Source organism: Microchirus variegatus (assembly GCF_963457635.1).
Source record: "Microchirus variegatus genome assembly, chromosome: 1".
Lineage (NCBI taxonomy): Eukaryota > Metazoa > Chordata > Actinopteri > Pleuronectiformes > Soleidae > Microchirus > Microchirus variegatus.
Genome location: NC_139802.1, coordinates 42,446,627 through 42,456,587, shown reverse-complemented (window position 1 = coordinate 42,456,587; position 9,961 = coordinate 42,446,627). Strand labels below are relative to the sequence as shown.

Genomic DNA, 9,961 nt, shown 5'->3' with positions numbered 1-9,961 from the left:
TTAACAATCCTGAGTCACGTAAACATGACGTCATGCGACGTTTTTTTTCCGGTCAGTCGTCATGGAAACGCATCGTGCGTTCGTTAACGTAACAAAACAGTACAAAAGACACTATATACAATATTAACATGTATTGCTCCGTTAGCTGCATTAGCTCCTTTTAGCGCCTTTAGCACGCCTACAACTGGAGCATTCTGTCTATTAAACGAAAAGAGCAGCGCTACAAATAACTAGCGTACCTGTGTACTGCGTATGTGTGCCTCTGTTTTTAAAGTTTAGCGTTACTTTAACAATCCGGAGTCACGTAAACATGACGTCAGGCGACGTCTTTTTCCGGTCAGTCATCATGGAAACGCGTTAACGTAACAAAACAGTACAAAAAAAACACTATATACAACATTAACATGTATTGCTCCGTTAGCTGCATTAGCTCCTTTTAGCGCCGTTAGCGCGCCTACAGTCGAACTGGAGCGTTCTGCTTATTTAACGGAAAAGAGCATCGCTACAAATAACTAGCGTAGCTGTGAAATGCATATGTGTGCGTCTGTTTTTAAAGTTTAGCGTTACTTTAGAGACGCATTTGAACAATCCGGAGTCACGTAAACATGACGTCACGGGCGTTTTTTTCCAGTCTGTCGTCATGGAAACGCGTCTTGCGCTAACGTTGACGCCGTTAACGTGTGACAGCACTAGTGTATACATGTGGTCAAGATACCCGTGTTGACAAAACAGTACAAAAAACAGTGTAAAACACTATATACACAACAAACCAAAAATTCCATATACTTCCATATAAAGTGACATTTTTATTTCAGGCTTGTGTGAAATGTTGATCCTGCAGGACCTTGAACGCCTCATCATTCACAGTCTGCAGCTTCTCCAGGTTTACAGCAGCACCACTGGGAGGTGAACAGGGAAAAATATGGTTTTCTCACCGACTGAAAATGCAGTGGGGAAAGCTGGAGAATGTTCACACTGAAGATTGATAAAAGGCAGATGAGAGCAGTCACCGTTCGTTATAAAACGTTTCAAAAGGCTGTGCATAAACACACATATTTAGCTTCCATAGCTAAATACGTAATACTGAGGAAAAAAAGGAGAACAGTGTTGTTTTTGCAGACTCATCATTGACGTTGAACATGAAAGTTTAATGACCCATGAACACAGCACCATCTACTGACCATATGTGCTCATGTGAACACACTGACTGACTGCATTGTGGAAAAATAATATGCAAACAGCAGAATTTCATGGATAGTTAGTTTATTATTGAAACTCAGAGAGTGGGAGTGAAAAAATACTCACCGTTGTGGTTCCCCTGATGTGAGGCGTCATTAAAACACAAAAGTGCTTTGAGAGACAAAAAGAAGAAATGTTGCTGAACCGATCCAAAGAGAATCCAAGAGAAAATGACAATAGAATAAATAAATAAATATATATAAGACAGATCTATAGCAATAAAATTGTACAGAAATCCAAACTGGATTTAACAACAGATTTGGATCATTGGCTAATTCTGTTTAATTGTATGGTTCTGCTGTTTCTTAGTATAATGAATATAATAATATATAATGAAATTTCAACAACTATGAGGTAAATTATGATGTAAATCATCCCCAAACTGTGGGAGAAGTACGTGATAATAGAGGTAATAATAATAAATATGAAGAGCAAGATGGGAAACTAAGCTATGAGTCAGTGTTCACACTAAAGCTGTGTCTCATGTGAATGACTGTGTCAAGGGAGCCTTGTTCATCTCTGTTCGTAATCTCTGATCACGAGCAGGATTCCTAAAGGAAGGAAAAACATTTGGATGAATCTGTACAGGTAGAAGAACAGCGGTAAGATGTAGAAGACCAGGATGACTGTCGCTGCAGCCTGTAACACTCTGTCCAGTGGCTGCTGGAAAACCACGTCTACCGAGAACCTGTGGACTTCATTCACGAGACTATTGACCGGTCTGAAGACCACGCGATAAAGAGACGACGCTGACGTTTGGACGACGCCGCAGAGAGCAGCGGCCGATTTTTGGACTACACCACTGAGCGCACAGGCCGATCTGTGGACTATAACACAGAGACCTTGTATCATGGAGGCGACTCGGTCTGTCTGCACAGACCACGAGGGCCTGTTTTGGAGGAAACCTCTGACATAGTTACTCAACCTGTTTTCAGAGACACAGTCTGGGCCTCGTCTGGGACGACGGCGCAGTAAAATCGGTGAGCTCTGGCTCGGAGGCAGAGGCTCGTCTTGGTTTGGTGACCGGTCGTCGGACATGTGTCCAGGAGCAGGGTCCAGGTCTGGGTCCACAGAGTCCAGGTCTGGGTCCACAGAGTCCACAGAGTCCAGGTCTGGGTCCACAGAGTCCAGGTCTGGGTCCAGGTCTGGGTCCACAGAGTCCAGGTCTGGGTCCACAGAGCTGTGAAGAAATGAGTGAAAGCTCTTGTTTTTACTCTTTCACTGACAACGTTTTAAATGATTGTTTCTTTCTTTGTCTGTTTCACAGCAGTTGGCTTCAGTAATATGTTACATGAATGATTTATTCTGGGTTTCTGGAATAAGTGACATCACGATGTCACTTCAAAGGATCAAGTCAGAGATGATCATCCAGGACTCTGTGATGAGGAGATAGTCATGTAAGACACGACCTACACATACTCATCTTGAGGCTCCATGCTTAGCTTTTGGTCCGCAGAGAGTCTGGGACAAGAGCTGTGATACAGCACTTCAAACTGTAGAGGGCAGCATTGCACCTTTCACTTGTACACCCTGCTGGAAATGATTACAAAAAGAAGAATGATTGATGCCAACTACTGTCAAAACAACAACACCAACCTCATGGAATGTCTCCAAATGTGCTGAGTGTTCACCTCATAAAACAACGTCACCATCACAAGATCCTGTCGTTTTGACTTCCATCTTCAGGAAGTGGACAAAAAAACATGTTTTTCATGTGTTGGACAGAAATGCAGAGGAGTCGGCGTTTACATTTCATCCACTAGTTCATTGCTGATTCATAAACTGAACCAAGTCACATTTGAGTTTTGCTCATTTTAAAGGGTATAGGTCAGGTTTTTTGAAGTTGGGTTGTAGTATATGACTCCACTGAGGCTGAATTTCCAATATTTCATTGGAGATAAGGGTCTGAGCCCAAAGCCTGATTAAAAAGCCTGAATTCAATACTCTAGGTGTGGCTGAAATACTTTTGTCCATACAGATATAGTGTTGTACTGTTTAATACTGTTTCTATGCTGTTTGTGTACACCAAATACCGCAAAGAACGTTGTTATTGACTGGTATTGCTAACAGTGGCTAGCCTGTGATGTGTTTGCGTCCATATTTTCACCCCTGAACGCGATGACATCACTCCCAGCTCCGACTTCTGAGTTCCAAAATAAATGGAACACAACATAACAATAAAAACCTGTGGCAAAGATGCAACATTACAGATGCTAACTGCCGTAAAAAAAAACACACCAAAGAAGAACAGAACTAGCATGACACAGGGAGGCTTTGTTTCAGAGTATAGATGACATATACAAAATAAACACTCTACGATATTATGTGTACAAGCGACTTAATGTGAAATATATAACATAGAAATGCAGTAAACAGGATTTTCTTACCATTGACGTGAGTGGCAGCCATCTTGGGATCTTCTGTCTGCGTTTGTGAGATTTTTTGTTGAATTGTTGGTTGATATTGACTAATTATGTCGTTTATTAACTAAGTTGTGACTGAGCACCTCCTTGGGAAATGTTTACCTGTTTATTTTGTGTTTTTTGGGGTGGAAAATGGAGCCTGCTTTTTTGACAAGAATTTTATCCAACATATTCAAATTAGATATAGATATATTCTATGTTGCTGTGATGTAGTGTTTGTTTCATTACAACTATTACATTTTGATTGCCACGTCTTTAATGTTCCCCTGCTTTTATTTGGTACACTGTTTTTTTCCAATAAAATAATAATATATATATAATATATTGGGAGCGGCCCACGCGAGCTGCGCAGGCGTAGTGCCAGTGACGTCACCGTCTGTGCTCTGACCGTCGACGCTGGCACACAAGCCGGAAGTGAGTGTAGCTGCTCGGCTAGCCGCAGAGACGAAGAGCGAGAGACGCGGGGCTGTGGATGGACAGACAGCGGAGGAAAAGCTCTGAGCGGCGGACACACACACTCCTGGGGCACGACAACAGCTCAAAGACTCTGTCACCACGGTAACGGCGAAAACGACACAAGCGCTGTCACCGCAGCCGCGCTAAGCTAAGCTATGTTGGCTAGCTGTCACTGTTTAGCGGAGAACAGCTGCTCACATCTGCGTCATCGGACTGACTGTGGATCGATATATGTGGGCGCGTGCATGGCGCGCGTGCACGTGTGTGTGTGTGTGTTTGTTTTTGTGTTTGTTGGACGTTTTCTGGTATAAATACTAGTCTTGTTAGGACTAAAACCTGGTCCCAATGAGGCTAACTTCAGTGCTAAGATGTGAATTGTTGTTTGGTTATGGTTAGTTATGGATATTGTTATGTTTAGGCTGTTTAAATGAATGCAGTTCAATGCAGTGGCATAACAACAATAGCTGCACTAACCTGTGTGTAACTACACACAAAAACAGATATTTCTACTCACACACATAAAGGAGTGTGGACTCTTAATAACAAGTTGTTGTTAATGTTGTCATTGTTGTATACACATTGTGTTCAGGTTTCTGTCAGGCTGCTGAGTGGAGGCGCGGCGCGATGAGTGGGGCCGCTCTTGGTATCGAGATCGTGGTGGTGTTTTTCCTGGCGCTCTTCCTGCTACATCGCTATGGCGACTTCAGGAAGCAGCAGCGCATGGTTCTGTTTAGCACGCTGCTGGCCTGGTACCTCTGCTTCCTAATCGTCTTCATCTTACCTCTGGACGTGAGCACGGTCAGTACTGACACACGGAGACGACACTCACTGCACACCTGTACCCAGACACTGAGAGTGTGTGTGTGTGTGTATGTGTCCTTTCAGACCATCTACAAGCAGTGTAAGATTGACCATGAAGAGCATTCTTCTGCTCCCGCTGCCAGCGTGTCACCATTAAATCACACCACAGCAAACCTAAACTCCACACCCACGAAAAGGTCAGTGGCTCTGCTCGCTCACTCCTGCTTCACCTGGAACACATTTAACACAGAGACGTCATCATGTCATCGTCTTCTCTTTAACAGTGTCGCGGAGCGATGCTACAAACCGTGGAGCTACATCCCTGATGGCATCATGCCCGTCTTCTGGAGAGTGGTGTACTGGACGTCCCAGTGTCTCACATGGTCAGAACCTGCACGTACAGAGGGCGTTTAGAGATTGTATACATTGTCGAGAACGTTGCGCAGTGTAAACATTCAACAATTCTAAAGAACTGAGTGAGACCGTGTGATTTCAGGCTGCTGCTGCCCTTCATGCAGTCGTACGCTCGCTCCGGAGGATTCTCCATCACCGGGAAAGTCAAAACAGCACTCATAGAAAACGCCATTTACTACGGCACGTACCTGCTCATCTTCGGCTCTCTGCTCATATACGTGGCGGTTAACCCCAACTGGCATCTGTCCTGGTGAGTCCAACGCTGCCTCTGCTGGTCACACAGGGCACACGAAGACACATTGTTATTATTATTCTGTGTGGACTCAGGTACGAGCTGCAGACCATCGGGATCACGGCGGCAAACACCTGGGGTCTGTTCCTCCTGGTTCTGCTGCTCGGTTACGGCCTGGTGGAGATTCCCCGCTCCTACTGGAACGGCTCGCGACACGGACACCTGCTCATCAAGACGTACTTCAAGGCGTCCAAGCTGATGACGGAGAAGGCGGACGCGGAGGAGAACCTGGAGGATGTGATGGAGGTGAGTGCTGGTGGCTGCAGTGCGTCAGGGTGACCTCACCTGACCTGGCTTGTGTTTTTACTGTGTACTGTGTTCTGCTGCAGGAAGTGAGAAAAGTCAGCGAGTCCATCAAGTACAACCATCCACTGAGGAAGTGCATCGACACCATCCTCAGAAAGGTGAGAGGGACATGCTGTGTGTATCTGTATATAATTATTGATCATTTTTGATCATTACTCATCACACTGATTGATCTAAATCAACCCCACCCTCTCCCAGTGCCCAGGAGACTACCAGGACAAGATGGGCAGGAACATGGATGATTACGAGGACTTTGATGACAAACAGAACACATATCCCAGCGAGAAGAGCCTGGTGAAGCTTCATAAACAGGTCAGACCTTTACTCCTCAGCCACAAAAAGTCTGGCATTTTACTGTGTAAACCCTGATAACAGTGAGCAATGTGTATGTGTGTGTGTACGTACAGGTGATCTACGCTGTCCAAAGACACAACAGGACTCGTGTGCAGTGGCAGATGCTCCTGCAGCAGGCCATCCACCTGGAAGACGTGGCAAAGAACGAGACCAGTTCCGCCCACCAGTTTGTCCACAGCTTCCCGCCATCAGAGCCTTCGGGCTGGTTCAGCAGATACGTCTACACGCCGACTGTAGGTGGGTCTGAGCGCCACCTACAAGACTCCATGTTGTAAAACATCAGGCTCATGCAGCAACTATAGATCACTCAGAATCCTCAGAAAGAGACACCATGACTTTTGTGTGTGTGCAGAGTGGTACTGGGAGTGTCTCCTGAAGTGCTGGTTCTATCGTCTGCTCTCCGTGATGCTGACTCTGTTCAGCGTAGCCGTGGTCTGGTCTGAGTGCACCTTCTTCAGCACACGGCCTGTCCTCTCTCTGTTCGCCGTCTTCATTCAGCTAGCCGAACGGGACTACAACTACCTGTACATCGAGGTGAGACGTCCTGACCTCAGTGTCCACGCAAAACATCATGAGGCTGTGAGAGAATCTGACTGTATTAACTCATTAGCAAATGTTAGGGAAAAAGGTATTTCAAGAACACACCTTTTTAATTAACCGTCTAACTGGTTTTTCACTTCTGTCCACCAGATGGCGTGCTTCATTACAATCTTCTTCCTGTGCATCTGCGTTTACTCCACCGTTTTCCGCATCCGGGTCTTTAACTACTACTACCTGGCCTCTCACCACCAGACCGACGCTTACAGCCTCCAGTTCAGCGGCATGTGAGTGACGAGAGTCTTAATTCATGAATTCTGATGGAGGAACAGAGCATAATGCTTTTCTCCTGAACGGCAGGTTGTTCTGTCGTCTGACTCCTCCCCTCTGCCTCAACTTCCTGGGTTTGATTCACATGGACTCTGCCATCTCCCACCAGCAGAAGGAGCAGACCGCCTACACCTCGGTAAGTCCCCCACAGAAAACACTCTTGACTATCAGCGCCCCACAGTGGCTGTGGAGAGGAAAGCAGCATCAATCTACAATCAAACTCTGAATTCTTTTGGAACATGAGCTGGAATTCATCACACGTGGGAACAAACCTGTCAATTAACATTAAAACATGGACTTTTTGTCTGACTTGTTTTTCAGATCATGGGATCGATGCATGTTTTGTCCTTCATTGCTAACGGCTTCTATATTTACTACCCGATGCTGATCGTCATCCTTTGCATCGCCACCTACTTCAGGTGAGACTCGTTTGACCTGTTGACTCTGCTCGGTGCTCTAAAACATACTTATCAAACTTATCAATCTAATCGAGTGTTTTCTTATCCACACGGAAACACAACTTCCTCAAAAGTTTCCCAAAACAACAGTTCTGTGTGAATAAACTCAATGTAAAACACTGGTGGATTCTGTGCACTCGCTTACTTGATGACCTCCTTCCTCAGTTTGGGAACTCGCTGCCTGAACCTTCTGGGCTTCCAGCAGTTTCTGGGCGACTGTGAAATGACCTCTGACCTGATTGACGAGGGGAAGGAGCTGATCCGACGAGGTGAGCCCCACAAGGTGGCGCTGCAGCTGTCGGGGAGCAGGTGGTGGTGGACCCTCACTTCACCTGTTTCTGTCTTTCTTTTTTGCAGAGAAACGGAAGCGGCAACGGATCGAAGATGGTGAGAGCAGACGGAGGGTGAGTGTCTTTCATCACAGGTTTGACGGCTATGACGTTCCCACTCTCTTCAGTCTCGTCCTCTTCTGTCTGCTGATGACTCCATGTTTGTGCAGGAGTGGAAGGAACGTTACGGAAACCCCAGAGAAGACTTCACGGCGAGGAACAGAGGCAGTCACGAGATGAAGGAGACCAGTTACTCGGACACGGTGCCCCCCAGTGGCGGCGGCAACGGCGGTGGTGGCGGCAGACGTGAGTTAGGCGACGACAGACATTACTGCTGCTGTTCACCAAAGGTTAATGTTTACTTTGACCGCCACCCACCTCTTGTTGTTTCCACAGAGGCGAAATATTCTCGCGCTGGCGGCCGACCGGAGAGGGACCGCATCGAGCTGCTGCAGGACGCCGAGCCTTTAGACTTCAGCGCTGACAATCTGGCAGACGACGCCATGGACTCCGAGTCTGGCAGGTAACTATGGCGCCCTCCTGTGGGAAAGAACACAGCTGTACATGTGGTCTGATGGTGTGTCTTGTATCTGTGTCCCACAGACAAGCGGGAGGACGCTACCTGTCCATGTCGTCGTCCCGCAGCCGGATATTTGACGACGTCTAACAGCCGTCCACCTGCACCGCACGTTCCTCCATCTGCTCGTCTCCCAGCATGCACCACGGTCACCTAACTAAGACTGGTCACACGTGAGAGCAGTGAAGGAACACAAACAGTGAAATTTCCTGCTGCGTGTGTCACGGCGGCAGGAGCCCGAGCATGCAAAACACCAAATGATGTCTGCCATGTTTGTCACATCACTGAGGTACAATGAAGGATTATTTATGTTGATTACTTTATATGTTATGAAGGTCATGTGATCCTGTTACAGAGGACGTGTCTGTTTTAAGCTCGTCTCATCCGTCTATAAAAACATGAAGGTAAACAGAACGACCAGAACCTTTTTTTTTTTTTTTTTTTTTAAACTTGATCATTCCATCGTCCATTCAATAAGATGATGAATTTCATGTGAAGCCTGCTCCTACCTTCCATATTCTTCCATATTATGCTACACCTCAGCATGTAAAGCCACGTTTCCAGAGTCCCTGGAGCTTCTCAACAGAAACTAAACGATTCCTGACGATTAAGTGTTGATTTCCAACAACTAGACACTCTGTCCGTTTAGCAAAGCAAGTTTTATGTATCGCAGTAAAGACGGGAATCGAAAATCGGGACGTGAAATATGTGGTAAACATACAATGATAAACAAGATTAACAACAATGAGCTCACGTCGAAGAGTCCCTGACGCCGTCCAAGCATAAGACCAGAGACGTACATGACGTGAAAGAACGCTGTTGCGTTCAGAGCAAACGGTTATATTGTTATAAAGCTACACACAATAAAACAACAGTTAACATGAAGGAGCTTCATATAGCTAACACTGCTGTAAACGTTAGTAGCAATCAGAATTCAACGACTGAATGGCTTGTTTTTTAATGCAAGCTCAGAAAGTACTGTACGACCTAAGCACGGTTCTAGCTGTGGGGGATAAACATTTACTTGGAAGTTCTTTTTCGTCCTTGGTCACGAAGTTGGAAACGCATAAGATTCATGGAAAAAGAGTCCTAGTTTCTGGTGAAAGCTCCTGCCGCGGGAAAAGTGGCTTGAATTAAAGATTAAATGGATCTGGAATAGTTCCTTGGGTTCTTTGCCCCAGTGGCCCAAAACAGCAACTGCACGTTTAACATTCACAACCCTAACCTGTTTAAAAGTCGCTCACGCAGAATTATAATTGGTAGAGAAGAAAAAACTAAGCATCTTTGATTTGTAGTAGGTGTATATATCGTTAGCATTTAGCGCTCACTGCAGGTTCTCCTCACTCACTCTGTACATATGTATTATATCTGTATTATATGGTCTAATCAACGACGTAGAGGGAGATGTGACTTTTAATTTATGAGCTGTTACCGTCTCGTGAAGT

At 45.7% G+C, this 9,961-nt stretch overlaps 1 protein-coding gene across 1 annotated transcript; it reads left to right on the top strand.

Moving 5' to 3' along the window:
- Window positions 1–4,098: 4,098 nt before the first annotated feature.
- Window positions 4,099–8,870, top strand: lmbrd2b (LMBR1 domain containing 2b). Its single transcript, XM_083895560.1, has 18 exons — window positions 4,099–4,220; window positions 4,708–4,916; window positions 5,004–5,116; window positions 5,204–5,302; window positions 5,416–5,583; window positions 5,661–5,871; window positions 5,955–6,029; window positions 6,130–6,243; window positions 6,339–6,522; window positions 6,638–6,819; window positions 6,976–7,109; window positions 7,183–7,288; window positions 7,474–7,571; window positions 7,776–7,879; window positions 7,968–8,014; window positions 8,110–8,245; window positions 8,336–8,462; window positions 8,543–8,870. Exons 2-18 carry the CDS (start codon window positions 4,743–4,745, stop codon window positions 8,604–8,606), a joined length of 2,136 nt encoding a protein of 711 aa, XP_083751686.1. The 5' UTR covers window positions 4,099–4,220; window positions 4,708–4,742; the 3' UTR covers window positions 8,607–8,870.
- The last annotated feature ends 1,091 nt before the right edge of the window (window positions 8,871–9,961 follow it).

Coding starts and splice junctions, on each gene's coding strand:
- lmbrd2b (XM_083895560.1), top strand. CDS start 4,743: ATGAGTGGGGCCGCTCTTGGTATCGAGATCGTGGTGGTGTTTTTCCTG. Junction 4,917..5,003: donor TACCTCTGGACGTGAGCACG/GTCAGTACTGAC, acceptor GTGTCCTTTCAG/ACCATCTACAAGCAGTGTAA. Junction 5,872..5,954: donor ACCTGGAGGATGTGATGGAG/GTGAGTGCTGGT, acceptor GTTCTGCTGCAG/GAAGTGAGAAAAGTCAGCGA.